The sequence below is a fragment of the Somniosus microcephalus genome, chromosome 5, assembly GCF_052327205.1.
Source record: "Somniosus microcephalus isolate GS21.2 chromosome 5, FLI_Smic_1.0, whole genome shotgun sequence".
NCBI classification, from domain to species: domain Eukaryota; kingdom Metazoa; phylum Chordata; class Chondrichthyes; order Squaliformes; family Somniosidae; genus Somniosus; species Somniosus microcephalus.
This window is the reverse complement of record NC_140991.1, coordinates 315,368,781-315,387,919: the sequence shown is the minus strand read 5'-3', so window position 1 is coordinate 315,387,919 and position 19,139 is coordinate 315,368,781. Positions and strand designations below refer to the sequence as shown.

Below are 19,139 nucleotides of genomic sequence, written 5' to 3'. Positions count from 1 at the left end.
CACACACCATCCTGACTTGGAAGTATATCGGCCGTTCCTTCATCGTCGCTGGGTCAAAATCATGGAACTCCCTCCCTAACAGCACTGTGGGAGTACCTTCACCACACGGACTGCAGCAGTTCAAGGCGGCGGCTCACCACCACCTTCTCAAGGTCAATTAGGGATGGGCAATAAATGCTGGCCTTACCAGCGACGCCCACATCCCAGGAACTAATAAACAAAAAATAAAAAATCACTGTCATGTGGGAAAACGTGGAGGTCAATTTACACACAAGATCCCAATGGATAATCAGATAATCCAATTTTTGATGGTATTGGGAAGGACGTACGTTGGCCGGAATGCTAGGATAACTCCCAGCTCTTCTTCAAATAATGCCTTGGGATCTTTTACGGCCGAACATACGAAAAGGAAAAGATCATCTGATACATTGAGCCCGTCCCAAAACAGTCATGACGTGACAAGGCATCATGACTCCCAGTGTTCCTTCCCACTAGTAATCATGTAATCGAGATAGGCAAAAAAACAGATGGAAAAAACCCTCAGCCAACACAGGGAGCAAAAATCTGTGAAATAATCCATCTACATTACAACGGTGGTTCCTGGGATGAGAGGGTTGTCGTATGAGGAGAGATTGAGTAGATTGGGCCGATACTCTCTGGAGTTTTGGAGAATGAGAAATGATCTCAATGAAGCATATCAGATTCTGAGGGGGATTGACAGGGTAGATGCTGAGAGGTTGTTTCCCCTGGCTGGAGAGTCTAGAACTAGGGAGCATAGTCTCAGGATAAGGGGTCGGCCATTTAGGACTGAAATGAGGAGGAATTTCTTCACTCAGACGGTTATGAATCTTTGGAATTCTCTACCCCAATTGTTGAGTATATTCAAGGCTGAGATCGATAGATTTTTGGGCTCTAGGGGAATCGAGAGATATGGAGATCGGGCAGGAAAGTGGAGTTGAGGTCGAAGATCAGCCGTGATCTTATTGAATGGCGGAGCAGGCTCGAGGGGCCATGTGGCCGACTCCTGCTCCTAATTCTTATGTTCTTATGCTCTTAAAAAATGTGCTTAATTGGCTGTGTGCTGTTTTGAGATGTCCCAAGGATGTGAAAGGTGCTATTTAAATTCAAGTTCTTTCTTTTCACCTCAGCAGGCAAACAGGGTCTCAGTTTACCATCTCATCCAAAAGGCAACATCTCTGACAATGAAGCCTTGCCTCAAGTCCTGCACGGAGTCTAAATTAGGTGCTCAGGTACCATCGTGGGGCTTGGTCTTCGACCTCAGAGGCAATAATACTACTGACCAAGCTGAACTGATTCCATTTCCTCTCTGATTTGTCCAAAGCTCTAATGTCTGCACCCTGTCGCGCACTTGGTCCCACTCACCTATCAATCCACAACCCCACTCGCCCGCTGTCTCCCAGTGCACTGAATCCGACATCCTCGCCATGCTGTCTAGGCCCAACCCTCTTTGCTGTGAAGCTCCTCAGCCAGGTAACCTCCCAGCACAACTTCACGTCCTCTTTGCCTTGGCTCCTCCCGCTCCGCCTTTAAAACCCTCTTGAAAACATTTTTTTTTTTTTGACTACGCTTTTGGTCAATTATCCCGCTATCATTCGGTTTGTTCTTTGGTGCGTGAAGTGCCTTGGGACTTTTAATTAAAGGCATCCTGCAAATGCAAGTTGCGATCGTGTCACTGAAGAGCTAGTCTTTATGCAATGCAACCTTCAACATATTTCTCCTGTTGGTCGACCACAGGGCATTACATAGGGATTACACAGGATATACGGCACAGAAACAGGCCATTCGGCCCAACCAGTCCATGCCGGTGTTTATGCTCCACTCGAGCCTCCTCCCGTCTTTCCTCATCTAAATCTATCAGCCTAACCCTCTATTCCCTTCTCCCTCATATGCTTGTCCAGCCTCCCCTTAAATGCATCTATACTATTCACCTCAACTACTCCCTGTGGTAGCGAGTTCCACATTCTCACCGCTCTCTGGGTAAAGAAGTTTCTTCTGAATTCCCTATTTGATTTCTCGGTGACTCTCTTATATTGATGGTCTCTCGTTATGCTCTTCCCCACAAGTGGAAACACTCTCTCTGTGTCCACTCAATCAAAACCTTTCATAATTTTAAGGTCAAAGACACAATATAAATACAGGTTGTTGTTGGGGTTGTTGCCATACTGGCACACCTCTGGAGACTGAGGTCATCAGTCAAAGGCTAACACAGGTCACACACCAAGGCACTGTTTACTAAAAGCAAGATTGCAATGGGTTCCCTGCGCATAATCTCTAATCTATCACCTTAGTGCCAACCACAGTAACATAGGAGGACCAGTATTTCTGTGTTGGGAAGGATGGAAAGAAAGTAAGACTTGCATTTCTATAGCACCTTTCACGACCTCAGGCCATCCCAAAGTGCTTTACAGCCAATGAAGTACTTTTTGAAGTGTAGTCACTGTTGTAATGTAGGAAATGCGGCAGCCAATTTGCGCACAGCAAGCTCCCACAAACAGCAATACAATAACGACCAGATAATCCGTAATTTTAGTGATGTTGATTGAGGGATAAATATTGGCCAGGACACCGGGGAGAACTCCCCTGCTCTTCTTCGAAATAGTGCCACGGGATTGTTTATGTCCACCTGAGTGAGCAGACAGGGCCTCGGTTTAACGTCTCATCCGAAAGACGGCACCTCCGACAGCGCAGCACTCCCTCAGCACTGCACTGGGAGCCTGGATTTTTATGCTCAAGTCCCTGGAGTGGGATTTAAACCCACAACCTTCATGACTCAGAGGCCAAAGTGCTGCCCACTGAGCCACGACTGACACAGGGCTGCAAGAGCCACATTTGAGGTGTCGTTATTTTGTTGATAGTTTCGGGAAAGTTTTTGCAATGCTGAAAGTCAGTTTGAAGGTTTTGCACAATTTTTGCAACAAGTTGCCGAACTACACGCGGTGGAATGACCAGACACAACTCTTGGTCAACTCTTCAGAGAGTGTGGAAAGAAGTCCACCAGACACTTACATGTGCGGCGACAGCCAAGGCGCAGAAGAGGATCCCAGTCCACCGCTTCTGGCGAATACAGGCTGCTGACAAACTCGGCTCCATGTCGGCGACCCATGCACGGGTGAAAAAATGCAACTCCCAGAGCAAGGCGATTGCACCCCCGCCCGCGGCCAGTGTCTGGAGGACTGGCCAGCGCCAAGTAAAGGGGGCCAGGGTCGCTGTCCTTGTGCTGAAGCGCTCCCAGGGGCTGACTCACGCTAGTGCTCAGCTTGCTCTTGATGTGCTAACCTCGCTGGTTTGGAAGAATCTGACGGCAGAGCATGAGTTGGCGGAAGTTTCCCCACGTAACATGACACTGGCATAACAAACTGTGCCCGCAAGCATCATGCTAGAGAGAGATAAGGCTGCGGCCATATCCGAGCCACATTGCTCCATTGCACCCAGGCAGAAGTGGTTCCCTTCTTGTTTTAAGAATAACTTTTGTGTTCCGTTTTTAAACTTGTCCACAACACAGATGAGTGAATAACCATGTCTATTATTTATTGGGAAATTTCTTCCCCAAGAATTCCTCATTTTCTTTATTGGGTGTTTTAGGACAGAGATGAGGAGGAATTTCTTCACCCAGAGAGTGGTGAACCTGTGGAATTCTCTACCACAGAAGGCCGTAGAGTCCAATTCATTAAATATATTCAAGAAGGAGTTGGATGCAGGTGCAGCAGGCGGTTAAGAAGGCAAATGGTATGTTGGCCTTCGTAGCAAGAGGGTTCGAGTACAGGAACAAAGGATGTCTTGCTACAGTTGTACAGGGCCTTGGTGAGACCGCACCTTGAGTACTGTGTGCAGTTTTGGTCGCCTTACCTGAGGAAGGACGTTCTTGCCATGGAAGGAGTGCAGCGAAGATTCACCAGGCTGATACCTGGGATGGCAGGAATGACGTATGAGGAGAGATTGTGTCGATTGGGCTTATACTCACTGGAGTTTAGAAGATTGAGAGGGGATCTCATCGAAACATAAAATTCTGTCAGGCCTGGACAAACTAGATGCAGGAAGGATGTTTATGATGGCCGGGGAGTCCAGAACCAGGGGTCATAGTCTAAGGATAAGGGGTAAGCCATTTAGGACTGAAATTAGGAGGAATTTCTTCACCCAGAGAGTGGTGAACCTGTGGAATTCTCTGCCACAGAGGGCGGTGGAGGCCAGTTCATTAAATATATTCAAGAAAGAGTTGGATATATTTCTTAAGGCTAAAGGGATCAAGGGATATGGGGAGAAGGCAGGGACAGGGTACTGAATTTGGATGATCAGCCATGATCTCATTGAATGACGGAGCAGGCTCAAGGGGCCGAATGGCCTACTCCTGCTCCTATCTTCTATGTTTCTATGTTTTAATATGTATGTGCCTCCCCCCCCCGCCCAATGTTCGGATCGCCAAATCTGGTTGGAGGTATTCCTAGTGGTTTCATCACGAGATCCCACTGTCAACTGGCCCCGACCACTCAAACAGACTTTTTTCCATCCCATCTCCAATGGCCCTGAAGTTGTGGCGCGCTCTCACAGTACGCCATCGTATTCCCATTGAAATGCCCCACAAGTTACGGATTTCACACTGGGCTTGCACCTGCGTTGACAGGCCTTCCGCAGGGGCCCCGAAAAAGCAATCGCTGGCACAGTGTTGGGCTATTTGCCCAGAGACTGGCCAGCGATTGTGTTCAGTGACATTCGCAACTCCTCAGATAATGAAGCAGTCCATGCCCACATGCAACAAGACCTGAACGACATTCAGGCTTGGGCTGATAAGTGGCAGGTAACATTCGCGCCACACAAGTGCCAGGTGTAGTGTATGTAACCGTTCCACCTTTAAGAGAACTATTTTAAGGGTTGCACTACTTTATCTTGGCTGCTGTATACTGTAATACCGGTGGTGACCACACCGGTATATAAGTGCTGTGTAATGATTTATTGGGCAGTTCCGCCCTGACCTTCAACCAGTAAAGTCCTGTTAAAGTTTACTCTTGTGGTCTGTGTAGTAATTCTCAATATAACACACAGACTTAACAATGGCGACGAGTTCGATCTTACCCTGCGGCAGAGATACATCCAAGGCAGTTTAACGGGCGTCGAGAGGAGGCATCCGCCCTCATCATTCTGCTGAGAAAAGACTCGGGTCTGCAGAGCAAAGGAAGAAGGAAGAATTCTGACACGAAGCCTTCCATCAGCAACAGGCAGTGATCGTCCCTTCTATCACGGTGGTGGGTGAGCCGATCAGCGACGAGAAGCAAGTCGGCCACGTTGACTGTGAGTAGGGGAGAAAAAAAAAAAAACGGAGGATATAAGGGCGGAGAACTCGACCACGGCCGGGGAAAGGAGCCGGACAGAAGTCGGGGCCAGAGGCGCTGAGACTGGGGCAGCGTAAGGCACGGAAGCCGCGGTGAATGCAAACGCAGCCGGTGCGGAAGACCGGGCTGCAAGCGGGCTGGGAGATGCAACAGCGTCGAGAGAGAGCTCGACCGCGACCGGTGAAAAAGGCCGGGCAGCTACCGAGGCCGCGAGGCGCAGCGACCGGGTCAGCGTAAGGCGCGGGAGAAATTTTTTAAAAAACCGCGGAGAACTCAGCCGCAGCCGGGGGGGAAAGGACTGGACTGCAAGAGGGGCTGGGAGGCACGATTTGAAAACCGTTGGGGGAGGGCGAACGCAGCAAATCGGCAATCGCCATTACAGCCAGCGGGGGAGAAAGGCAAACGCGGGAAGCCGCCATTTTCGGAGGCGGGGGAAGAAGACAAGCGCGGGAAACCGCCATTTTGTAAAAAAAATAAATAATTCTTTTGTTTCTCAAGAAGATCGCGAGGATGCCTAAGCGTGGTAACATCAACGATTTCGACCCCGATGTTGAAGATTGGGCCACGTATGTAGAACGCATAGAGATATATTGTAAGGCAAATAAAATATCAGATGAAGATAAAGCACTAACCTTACTAAACTCAATGGGTGCGAAGACATACGGGCTATTGAAGCATCTTCTATCACCAGCTAAACCGGCGGATCAGACTTTCGCTAATATTGTTGCTGTTCTGAAGAATCATTTGAACCCCACACCGCTGATGTTAGCGGAACGATTTAAATTTTATGCGAGAACGCAACTGAAAGAGGAAAGCAACGCAGAGTATTTAATTGAACTGCGCAAGCTAGCGAATTACTGTCAGTTTGGGGAAAGCCTGACAGAGGCACTGAGAGACAAATTCGTGTGTGGATTGTCGAAAGAAGGAACACAAAAGCGGTTGCTTGAAGAGAATGATCTTACACTTGATGAGGCTGTCACTATTGCAGCATCGCACGAAGCTGCAGCGAGAGGCACCGCGGAAATGCAGCTGAAGGCAGCGGTACTCAGCGTAGATCAAGTGGCTTCGGGTACAACGAAATGTTATCGTTGTGGGAAGACAACACACGATAAGAACCAATGCTGGTTTAAAAACCAGGAATGTAGAAAATGTGGCAAGCTTGGTCACATAGCTAAAGTATGCCGGTCAGGGAAGAAGACCAGCAACAAAAAGTCACCACAGGAAAAGTGCAGAAAGGTACATAAGGTGGCTGAGAAGAGTTCGGATGAACAGAATTTGGATTCAGACTCCAACAGCAAGGAACTGGGTAGTCTAAGAATTCACAACGTGAGTACGGAAGCTGACCGACAAACTATCTGGGTCACACTGCAGATAGCAGGAGTCCAAGTGAAGATGGAATTGGACACCGGATCGGCGTTGACGGTCATGAATAAGCAAGATTACAAAAAGTTATTCAAACATATTCCCTTACGGGATACGGAGATAGTATTGCAGACATACACGGGGCAAAAAGTATACCCCATCGGAAAGATAAAAGTCAAGGTGATACACAAGGGCAAAGAACACCAAGGAATGGACTTATATGTACTACCTGAGGGAGGTCCACCACTTCTGGGACGGGAGTGGATCAGGAAAATAAATATGGACTGGCACTCCCTAAACGCAATAACGGTAGATTCCGGAAAGAAAGATGTCAAACCTGAACGATTGTCCAGAATATTGGATGAGGCTAAAGAGGTGTTCCAACAGGGACTGGGAACACTGAGAGGAATTAAGGCAAAAATCAAGATTGCAGAACATGCAAACCCAAAATTTTTCAAGGCCAGACCGGTACCATATGCGATACGACCTGCTGTGGAAGCTGAGCTGGAAGGGCTGGAACGTTCAGGAGTACTGTCTAAGGTGGACTGGAGTGAGTGGGCCACGCCCATTGTGCCCGTCATGAAGCGTTCATCGAGTAACAAGCCAGGGGAACCGGGGAAGGTCCGCATCTGTGGAGACTTCAAGATCACAGTTAATCCGGTGCTTCACACGGTGCAATATCCGCTTCCGCGGATTGAGGATATCTTTGCTTCATTGTCTGGTGGGAAACGCTTCACCAAGATAGACCTGGCGCAAGCGTACTTACAGATGGAAGTTGAGGAAGAGTCGCGCCAGTATCTCACAATCAGCACGCACAGAGGCTTGTATCGATATAATAGGCTGGTTTTTGGAGTGGCTTCGGCTCCGGCAATTTGGCAGAGGGCCATGGAACAGGTATTACAGGGAATTCCAAGCACTCAATGTTACTTGGACGATATCCTGATTACAGGAGATGACGATGAGGAACACCTTGCAAATTTGAAACTGGTGCTCACCAGGTTGAAGGAATATGGCCTTCGAGTTAATCGCCAGAAATGTGAGTTCTTTCAGGAACGGATCTCGTACTGTGGTCATGTCATTGACCAGGAGGGGCTGCACAAGTCACCTGACAAGATCGAAGCTGTTGTGAAGTCTCCCGCTCCGGAAAATGTATCCCAGTTGAGATTGTTCCTAGGGTTGATTAACTATTACCATAAGTTTCTGCCAAATCTATCCACGGTGCTGCACCCGCTGAATGCTCTTTTGCAGAAAGAAGTACCATGGAAGTGGAGCGAGGACTGTAAGAAGGCCTTTCGCAAAAGCAAGGCATTGATCACCTCAGAGGAAGTGTTGGCTCACTTCAACCCAACGCTACCTATTCGTTTAGCTTGTGATGCTTCTCCTTATGGTATTGGAGCAGTACTCTCACACAAGTTGCCAAATGGCTCGGAAAGGCCAGTCGCATTTGCATCCAGATCATTGACCTCCGCGGAGTGCAACTATGCTCAGATAGATAGGGAGGCTCTCAGCCTGGTGTGGGGAGTAAAGAAGTTTCATCATTACCTGCAGGGCCAGAAGTTTACACTGCTGACAGACCACCAGCCGTTGGTATCCATATTCAACCCTAAAAAGGGCGTTTCCATTATGACAGCGCAAAGGCTACAGAGGTGGTCCCTTTTCCTAGGGGCACACCAATATGACATAGAATACAAAGGATCAAAACAGCATGGGAATGCTGACGGGTTATCACACCTACCGTTGCCAACGGTAGAAGAGGCGCCTACAGTGGACCCAGTGGAGATGTTCCACTCAACCATAGTGGAATGTCTACCAGTAACAAATTCTACGATCGAAAAGGAAACAAGAAATGACTCGACTCTCTCACGAGCCTACGATTTAACGGTGAAGGGATGGCCAGCACATGGCGAACCACTGTTGCCAGCATTTTCGCAAAGAAGAGAACAGCTGTCAGTGTGCCGAGGAACTTTGATGTGTGGATCCAGAGTGGTGATTCCACCCAAACTCCAGCAAAAAGTGCTAAAGGAGCTTCACGAGGGGCATCTGGGTGGAGTGAAAATGAAGAACCTAGCCAGAGCGTTCGTGTGGTGGCCAGGTATCGATGGAAACATCGAAGAAATGACCAAGAGCTGTTCAGGATGCCAGAAGGTCCAAAACGCCCCACCACAAGCTCCTCTGCATCCATGGGAGTGGCCCTCATCTCCATGGCAAAGGGTACATATCGACTTTGCTGGTCCATTTATGGACTCAATGTTCTTAATCGCGGTGGATGCACACTCCAAGTGGCCGGAGGTAATAAAGATGTCCTCCACCACCACGGAAAAAACCATCACAGTATTAAGGACCATATTTGCCAGGAATGGGCTGCCGGAACAGATCTGTTCTGATAATGGACCGCAATTTGTGTCCGAAGAATTCAGGAAGTTCTTAAAAAACAATGGGGTTAAGCACTACACATCCGCCCCATACCATCCCGCCACCAATGGATTAGCTGAAAGGTTCGTCCAGACCTTCAAGAAGGCCATAAAGGCCATGGGTAATGAAGACATAAATCTACAACATAAGGTAGATAACTTCTTGTTGGCGTACAGGAATGCAACACATGCGGTCACAAACCAAACTCCCGCCATGATGTTTTTCAATAGAAGTCTAAGATGCCGGCTGGATTTGATCAAGCCAAACATCAGAAGGGATGTAGAGAACCAGCAATTTCAAGGCATGAATGAAAGGCCAACTAGAACCTTCCAGATAGGTCAACAAGTTTTGGCCCAGGACTACCGTACCGAGAAATGGCAGCCTGGAACTATTTGCACACGACTAGGACCGCTGATGTATACCGTGGACATTGGTGAAAGCATAATAAGGCGCCATGCTGACCAGATCATAGCGTCATCCGAAAAGGGACAACCTACACCACAACTCTATACGCCTAATGATGAAGCAGAGATACCCATAGTATCTACCTCCGATCCGGTGATACTGGAACCAGATGAACCCGACACTGACATCCAAGCCGAATCGACCTTGTCAAAAGAACCTACTACACCAGCGAAAACTACTACACCACTGAGGCGTTATCCGGACCGAGCCAGGAAGCCTCCAGAGAGACTGAATCTGTGAACTGTTTTTACATTAAGTTGTGTATATATGTTATGATGTTATGTTTAATGGGAAGATGTACTGTTAACCTAAAAAGGGAGGATTGTAGTGTATGTAACCGTTCCACCTTTAAGAGAACTATTTTAAGGGTTGCACTACTTTATCTTGGCTGCTGTATACTGTAATACCGGTGGTGACCACACCGGTATATAAGTGCTGTGTAATGATTTATTGGGCAGTTCCGCCCTGACCTTCAACCAGTAAAGACCTGTTAAAGTTTACTCTTGTGGTCTGTGTAGTAATTCTCAATATAACACACAGACTTAACACCAGGCAATGACTATCTTCAACAAGTGAGAGTCTAACCACCACCCCATGACATTCAACGGCATTACCATCGCTGAATCCGCCACCATCAACATCCTGGGGGTCACCATTGACCAGAAACTTAACTGGACCAGCCACATAAATACTGTGGCAACAAGAGCTGGTCAGAGGCTGGTTATTCTGCGGTGAGTGTCTCACCACCTGACTCCCCCAAAGCCTTTCCACCATCTACAAGGCACAAGTAAGGAGTGTGATGGAATACGCTTCACTTGCCTGGATGAGTGCAGCTCCAACAACACTCAAGAAGCTCGACACCATCCAGGACAAAGCAGCCCACTTGATTGGCACCCCATCCACCACCTTAAACATTCACTCCCTCCACCACCGGCGTACCGTGGCTGCAGTGTGTACCATCTACAAGATGCACTGCAGCAACTCGCCAAGGCTTCTTCAACAGCACCTCCCAAACCTGCGACCTCTACCACCTCGAAGGACAAGGGCAGCAGACGCATGGGGACACCACCACCTCCAAGTTCCCCTCCAAGTCACACACCATCCTGACTTAGAAGTATATCGGCCGTTCCTTCATCGTCGCTGGGTCAAAATCCTGGAACTCCCTCCCTAACAGCACTGTGGGAGCACCTTCACCACACGGACTGCAGCGGTTCAAGATTGCTCAGGTACTGATTCAAAAATCTCAAGATGTTGGGTCAGTCTCAAAGCTCTGCCAATCTACATGTGGGAATGGTGCAGTCCCTCCATTAGAATTGCAGTACAAGACTGGGCTGTATCACTAGATTTCACACAGTCTTCTGTGCTGTGGAGTATAAAGCAGCGTATTCATCAATTAATTTTCTCCAGACTCTTGTGTCAAATGACAACTGTGAAAGGGCAGATCATAGAATAGTACAGCACAGGAGGCGGCCATTCGGCCCATCGAGTCTGCGCCGGCTCTTTCGAAGAGCGATCCAGTCAGTCCCACTCCCCCGCTCTTTCCCCATATCCCTGCAATTCTTTCTCCTTCAAGTATTTATCCAATTCCCTTTCGAAGGCTACTATTGAATCTGTATCCACCGCCCTATCAGGCAGAGTGTTCCAAATCCTAACCACTTTTGCCAATCACCTTAAACCAGTGCCCTCTGGTTATCGACCCTTCAGCCACTGAAAACAGTTTCTCTTTATTTACCCTGTCTAAACCCTTCATGATTTTGAACACCTCTGTCAAATCTCCTCTTAGCCTTCTCTGCTCCAAGAAGACCAAACCCCAGATAAGTACGAGGACAACAGTAGCTCATCTCTGAAACTCCTATCATCCAATAGCCACCAAAGCATCACGCTTTCATAAGTGTTCCGTTGTACTACAGAGATCACATTAAATTTTCCTGATTTGGAAAATGTTGTGGGGGGAGTGGGGGGTAGGGCAGTGGCATTAACAGATCAGAGATGATGTCATTGAATGGCGGAACAGGCTCGAGGGGCTGAATGGCCTCCTGTTCCTATTTTCTACTCAGCCTTGGTGTCAGTTAGAGCAGTGGGAGGGAAACTTGCGAGTGACAGTTGTAGCCTCCAGCTGAATGTCACCTCGAATTATTATGAGCACCCACTGGAATGTTGTGGTTGGGATTGGAACCTGGGACGGGTTCAAGAAGATTATGGTTTAATGCTTCAATGGTGTGTCAGGAAGCACACAGCAGTGTTATTTCTCTACAGTCTCGGAGATGCTGAGCGACATGCGGTGCGTTTCCAAGTTAATATTTTTTTGTTGTTGCAATCTCCGGCTACTGCGGTGAATCTCCTCGTTCTTTTCCCGTCTTCCTGTCTATTTTTTGGGGGGGGGGATTTACTTGTTCATTCCCGTGCCTGAGCCGCTGAGTGGCCGCGTCAGCCAGCTACTTTTGGGAATGGGACTGACTGGATCGCTCTACAGAGAGCCGGCACGGACTCGATGGGCCGAATGGCCTCCTTCTGTGCCGTTATGACTCTATGGGGGAGAAATTGGGTGAGTAGTGCCACCTGTTAGCGCCTAAAGAGGCAGTCAGTGGCTGTAGCGCCACTGGCCGCGTCTCCCGCGATATTCAGTAGGGGCGCTAATGGTGGCGTTAGGCATTTGCGCTGCGCCGCCACCGATGATGTCATCGGTGTGCGCAGTGCCCCATTCGCGATATTTGGTAGCGAACGGCGCAGTTGCGCCGTTCGCTACCCGCGCCCGGTTCACGGGGCCTTACTGTGCCAGCAGCGGCGCAAGTTAAGGTGGAGGTGCGGGGCGGCCGCTTTTTCGGCGGCTGCCTGCCAGCACCTCCGTCCCCGGCCTCCTAACCCCCCGCCCCCCCCCGTGGCATTGCTGGCTGTTTCCCAGGAGCCCGGCACTTCTCCTTGGTGCCGGGCTCTTTTGCCGGCACTCGCGAGCGGGGATCGCGCTGTTGCAGGCACCTCCCCCTTAACAGTGGGAGGAAGGCCTGCAGTACCGCAGCGTGCCGTGCCGCAGCATGTGGTGTTGCGGCACGTTGCGCTGCGATAATCAGTTTCAGCGCCCTAAGAGGGACGCGGAGCGCCTCGAGCCTCGCCCCGTGTCCCTTGAGGGGCACTGAAACTGAATTTCTGGCGATCGGTATCACTCCGATCGCTGCGCTAAATCCTGCGCTCAGGCGACTTTTGCGCCACTTTGGCGCCCCAACCCAATTTCTAGGCCTATGAGACCTAAAAAAAGAAAGAGTTGCATTTATTCAGCACCCGAGCGCAAACCAGCTGCCGCGTTTCCCGCATTACAACAGTGACTATGCTTCAAAAAGTGGCTGTAAAGCACTTTGGGACGTCCTGAGGTGGTGAAAGGCGTCGTATTATATTTCAAGCCTTTCTATTTTTCTCCATATTGAGTTTATGACTAGAGATTTGCACAATGCTTCTAAAAGTCTTGCAATTGCTCTCGTCCTTTTAGGACCGTACTGTAAATGAAATGTGGTATCTTAACAGTACCTGCTGGCAAATTTGTTTCATTAAATGCTTTTATTTGTATCTTGTAATCTTTGTAGCCTTTCTGACATCTTTAGTCATCAACATCAGGAGTGTTTCCCAGTGGAGTAACGCGGACAGACAAATGCTTCAGGTGAAAAGATGGGCAGGTGCTGCGGTCACTTTTTTTCATTCACTCTTGGGATGTGGGCATCACTGGCACGGTCACCATTCATTGCCCATCCCAAGTTACCCTGCAGAGGGCAGTTAAGAGTCAACCCGTGCAGCTGTGGGACTGGAGTCACAGATTGACCGAATCGGGTAAGGACGGCAGGTTTCCTTCCCTAAAGAACTCCAGTTGGGCTTTTACAGACGATCCAACAGCTACATGGTCATCTTTACTGAGCCCAGCTTTTTATTTCTAGATATTTTTATACTGAATTCAAATTCTGAAACTGCCATATTGGAGTCAAGCTCAGATTCTCTGGATTGCTAAGTCCAGTAACATCTGCTGGAGGTCACACCAGAAGATTGGGGGTGTGGGTACATGCAGGTTGCAGGTTGCAGGTACCGCTCAATTTTTCCACTCCAGTAACATGAGAAAACTGGCACAAAAAGAGAGAGAAATCTGGCCTCTAAGCCTTTCCACCATCTACAAAGCACAAGTCAGGAGTGTGATGGAATACTCTCCACTTGCCTGGATGAGTGCAGCTCCAACAACACTCAAGAAGCTCGACACCATCCAGGACAAAGCAGCCCGCTTGATTGGCACCCCCCATCCACCGCCTTAAACATTCACTCCCTCCACCACCGGCGCACCGTGGCTGCAGTGTGTACCATCTACAAGATGCACTGCAGCAACTCGCCAAGGCTTCTTCGGCAGCACCTCCCAAACCCGCGACCTCTTCCACCTAGAAGGACAAGGGCAGCAGGCGCATGGGAACACCACCACCTCCAAGTTCCCCTCCAAGTCGCACACCATCCTGACTTGGAAATATATCGGTCGTTCCTTCATCGTTGCTGGGCCAAAATCCTGGAACTCCCTCCCTAACAGCACTGCGGGAGCACCTTCACCACACGGACTGCAGCGGTTCAAGAAGGCGGCTCTCCACCACCTTCTCAAGGGGCAACTAGGGATGGGCAATAAATGCTGGCTTTGCCAGTGACGCCCATATCCCATGAACGAATAAAAAAATGTTTACAAGAGGCAGCAGTACACCTGGTCGAGGTGAACAAAGCCTGTCAATCTTGTTAAACCAAACTCATTTCTAACAAAAAATATAGCCAGTGAGTTTTTCTGAAGCTTCTCTATCTCGGACAGTGTTCTGAGAGCTTTATCAGAGTTCTAAAAGAATGAACATACATACGAGACATACAAAAATAATGGATGGGACAAGAGGAACGGAGGGACCTTGGAGTGCACGTCCATAGATCCCTGAAGGTAGCAGGACAGGTAGATAAGGTGGTTAAGAAGGCATACGGGATACTTGCTTTTATTAGCCGAGGCATAGAAGAGCAGGGAGGTTATGCTTGAACTGTATAAAACACTAATTAGGCCGCAGCTGGAGTACTGCATGCAGTTCCAGTCACCACATTACAGGAAGGATGTGATTGCACTGGAGAGGGTGCAGAGGAGATTTACAAGGATGTTGCTAGGACTGGAGAATTTTAGCTATGAGGAAAGATTGGATAGGCTGGGGTTGTTTTCTTTGGAACAGAGGAGGCTGAGGGGAGATTTAATTGAGGTGTATAAAATTATGAGGGTCCTAGATAGAGTGGATAGGAAGGACCTATTTCCCTTAGCAGGGAGGTCAATAACCAGGGGACACAGATTTAAAGTAATTGGTCGAAGGATTAGAGGGGAGCTGAGGAGAACTTTTTTCCCCCAGAGGGTGGTGGGGGTCTGGAACTCACTGCCTGAAAGGGTGGTAGAGGCAGAAACCCTCATCGCATTTAAAAAGTACTTGGATATGCACTTGAAGTGCCGTAACCGACAGGGCTACGGACCAAGAGCTGGAAAGTGGGATTGGGCTGGAGAGCTCTTTGTCGGCCGGCACGGACACGATGGGCCGAATGGCCTCCTTCTGTGCTGTAAATTTCTATGATTCTGTGATTATTCACAACCCCCCCCCCCCCCAACCGTCATGTAATCTCCTGGGAGAGGCAAAAGAAAAAACAGATTTAAAAACCCACAGCCAATTTAAGGGGGCAAAGTAATCTGGAAAATTTCTCTCCAATGCTCTTGAGCAATCAAAACTAACCGAGGGGATCGCATTGACACCAATTTATTGTACTTGAGATTCACAACTCTTTTTGTATGCTGTGCTCTCCGCCCCAACTAGAAACTGGTCCAGTTCTCTTTTAAAGGTATGCAGTGTATCTGCCCCAATTTGCGCACAGCAAGCTCCCACAAACAGCAATGTGAAAATGACCAGATAACCTGTTTTTTAGTGATGTTGATTGAGGGATTGTGGTGATTATTCTTGTTTTATAAGAAGCATTGTAATTGGTTGCCTGTTTTCCTGCCTTGAGATATATGCTGTAAACTTATTGGTTAGTTGATTCCATGTGACCTGTGGTGGCCATCTTAAATTCAGTTTTCTACAGTTTGGTTGAGACTGGGTGCTCAACATGTACTGCTGGTTTTTTAAGGTTAATAAAGCCTAGCTTTTGAAAGGCAATCTACTCTTTATTTCAATTTATTAACCTTTTGCTATAATGGAACGATATCTTCGACCGGAACGATTTAATGCTGACCCTAATTCTGCAGGAGTGGATGATCAATGGAAACATTGGTATCGTACATTTAAAAACTTTTTGGGTGTGTTGGATCAGCAATCTCTAAATAAGTTGGATATACTAATCAACTACATTGCTCCGGATGTGTATAAGTATATTTTGGACTGTGAAACTTACGAATTGGCTATTGCTACGTTGGAATTTTTTTTTGTTAAACCCAAAAATGAGGTATTTGCACGTCACCTTTTATCTGCCCGTAGGCAGCAGGCGGGAGAATCCTTGGATGCTTATTTACAAGCACTCCGGCACCTTGGTGCTAACTGTAATTATGAGGCCATGTCTGCAGAAGAACATAGGGAAGAGTCGGTACGGGATGCATTTATTAATGGATTACTGTCGAGATCAATTCGTCAGCGGTTATTAGAAAATAAGATCTTGGATCTTAAGAGTGCTTTTGAGCAAGCCTCTACATTGGATTTGGCTCAGAGAAGTTCGGATTCTTATGCTCTTTTTGATCGGCCTGCGACCGTGGTTTCGGCAGTTCCGGATGAAAGGGAGTTACGTGGATTTAATAGGAGTGGTTTGCCAGATTCCGAAACAGTTTCTACTTCGGCAGCTGTTGCCTCTAGGATTCAGAAGTGTTATTTTTGCGGGAACGCCCGGCACCCCCGTCTGAAGTGCCTTGCCCGGGAGGCTGTGTGTAGTAAATGCGGCAAGGGAGGTCATTACGCACGTGTTTGCAAATCGGTTGCCTCCTCTGCGACCATTCAGCCTTTAGATAGGGCGTTTATTGCATCAGTTTCTGCCGCCTTTTCCCATGGCCTAAACAAAGCTATAGTTATGGCCCAAGTTAATGGGTTAGAAGTGAAGGCCCTTATAGATACGGGCAGTACTGAGAGCTTTATAAGTCTTCAGTTTGTGAGGGAGAAACGTTTGAAAATTTCGCCTGTTTCCTATCAGGTGTGTATGGCTCAGACGACTCTCACCTCACAAGTAGCTGGTTGTTGCCTTGTGAAATTAATTCTCCTAGGTAATACGTATACTGATATACGCCTATCTGTTCTGCCTAATCTCTGTGCGGACATTTTGATTGGTCATGATGTGCTTCAATTACATGAGTCCCTCAGTCTTTCTTTCGGAGGAACCAAGCCACCTTTGTCTATTTGTGGATTAACTTCTTTATTCATTTCTCCATTATCACTTTTTTCCAATTTGATGCCGGATTGTAAGCCAATTGCTACCAAGTCAAGAAGGTATAGCAGTCAGGATAAAGAATTTATTAATTCTGAAGTTCAACGTCTTTTATCGGAAGGAATCATTGAACCTAGTTTTTCGCCCTGGCGGGCACAGGTAGTTGTCACCACTAATGAGAGACATAAGAAGCGAATGGTGATAGACTACTCTCAAACTATTAACAGGTATACTCAATTAGATGCGTACCCCCTGCCTAAGATTGATGAGCTTATCAATAAAGTATCTCAATATAAGGTTTTTAGCACTATTGATCTAAAGAGTGCTTATCATCAGATTCCTATCGCTAAGAGGGACAAACCATATACGGCCTTTGAAGCTGGCGGAAAGCTGTACCAGTTTTGCCGAGTACCATTCGGTGTTACTAACGGTGTCGCCTGTTTTCAACTGGCAATGGATGCTTTTATAAGTGATAATTCTCTCTCTGACACCTTCTCATATTTAGATGACATCACGGTGTGTGGCAAATCAAGGGTGGAGCACGATTTTAATCTAGAAAGATTCCTTCAAGTTGCGGAAAAAGTTGGCTTAACTTTCAATAAAGAGAAGTGTATCTTTTCGACCACTGAGGTGAATTTACTGGGGTATATTATCTCGGGAAACAAGATTAAACCAGATCCAGAACGGCTGCGACCACTGATAGAATTAGTAGGGCAAGGTAAATCAAAGGCCTTGCAACGAGTTGTTGGACTGTTTTCTTATTATTCTAATTGGATTGCAAACTTCTCGCAGAAGATTCGGCCCCTTATTCGGGTTACGACATATCCTCTATCATGGGAGGCCAGGATGTGTTTTGATAATCTTAAAAAGGATATCCTTGGAGCAGTTGTGCATTCTATTGATGAGCAGGTTCCCTTTGTGATTGAGACGGATGCTTCCGATTTTGCAATTGGGGCTACCCTGAACCAAAATGGAAGACCTGTGGCCTTTTTCTCACGTACTCTGAGCAATAGTGAGCAGAGACATTCATCAATAGAGAAAGAGGCGTACGCAATAGTAGAAGCACTGCGTAAATGGAGACATTATTTATCTGGGCGACATTTTACGTTAGTAACTGACCAAAAATCTGTGTCCTTCATGTTTGATGTCAAACATTTCGGAAAGATTAAGAATGATAAAATAATGAGGTGGAGGATCGAGTTGGCATGCTACCATTTCGATATAGTCTATCGTCCGGGGAAGGATAATGTTGCCGCTGATGCGCTGTCGAGGGCTTATTGTTCTGTGCTTCACGGAGATACGCTTATTAATCTTCATAATGCTTTGTGCCATCCTGGTGTTACGAGGATGATACACTTCGTACGCAGTAAGAATTTGCCCTTTTCAGTTGAAGATGTCAAGCGGATGACTTCGTCATGCTCTGTCTGTGCCCGGTGTAAACCGAATTTCTTTAAGCCTCAACGAGCTCATCTTATAAAGGATACTTCTCCCTTTGAACGCCTGAGCGTTGATTTTAAGGGGCCTCTTCCTTCAACGACTCAGAATCGATATATATTTACTGTTGTGGATGAGTTTTCAAGGTTCCCTTTTGCTTTTCCTTGTGCAGATGTATCAGCTGCTACAGTTATTAAATGTCTGACTCAACTTTTTGTCATCTTTGGGATGCCTGCGTATATCCATTCGGACCAGGGAAGTTCTTTTATGTCTTCCCAGTTGAAGGAATACCTCCAGAGTCGGGGAATTTCTACTAGCAGAACTACCCCGTATAATCCCCAGGGTAATGGACAGTGCGAACGATACAATGGGGTGATCTGGAAGGCAGTTATGTTGGCTTTGACATCCCGGAACCTTAAGAATACACAGTGGGAAATGGAACTGCCTGATGCCCTGCATTCCATTAGATCATTGCTTTCAACGGCTACTAATGTGACCCCCCATGAAAGGCTCTTCAACTATCCGCGGAGATCCACTACGGGATATTCGGTACCTTCATGGCTTACTATGCAGGGACCTGTGCTGCTCCGACGCCATGTTAGACTGTCAAAGTATGATCCTTTAGTGGAGGAGGTGGAGCTATTGGAGGCAAATTCCCAATATGCTCACATTCGATTCCAAGATGGGAAAGAAAGT

The 19,139-nt window shown here is 47.5% G+C and overlaps 1 protein-coding gene across 1 annotated transcript in view; it reads right to left on the bottom strand.

The window, feature by feature from the left end:
* LOC147117883 (uncharacterized) overlaps positions 1-3,298 on the bottom strand; it is a 71,844-nt gene extending 68,546 nt beyond the window's left edge. The window contains exon 1 of the mRNA XM_085989274.1: positions 3,028-3,298. Coding sequence (XP_085845400.1) covers positions 3,028-3,111 — 84 coding nt within the window. The 5' untranslated portion in view covers positions 3,112-3,298. The remainder of the gene's footprint in view (positions 1-3,027) is intronic.
* Positions 3,299-19,139: the final 15,841 nt, after the last annotated feature.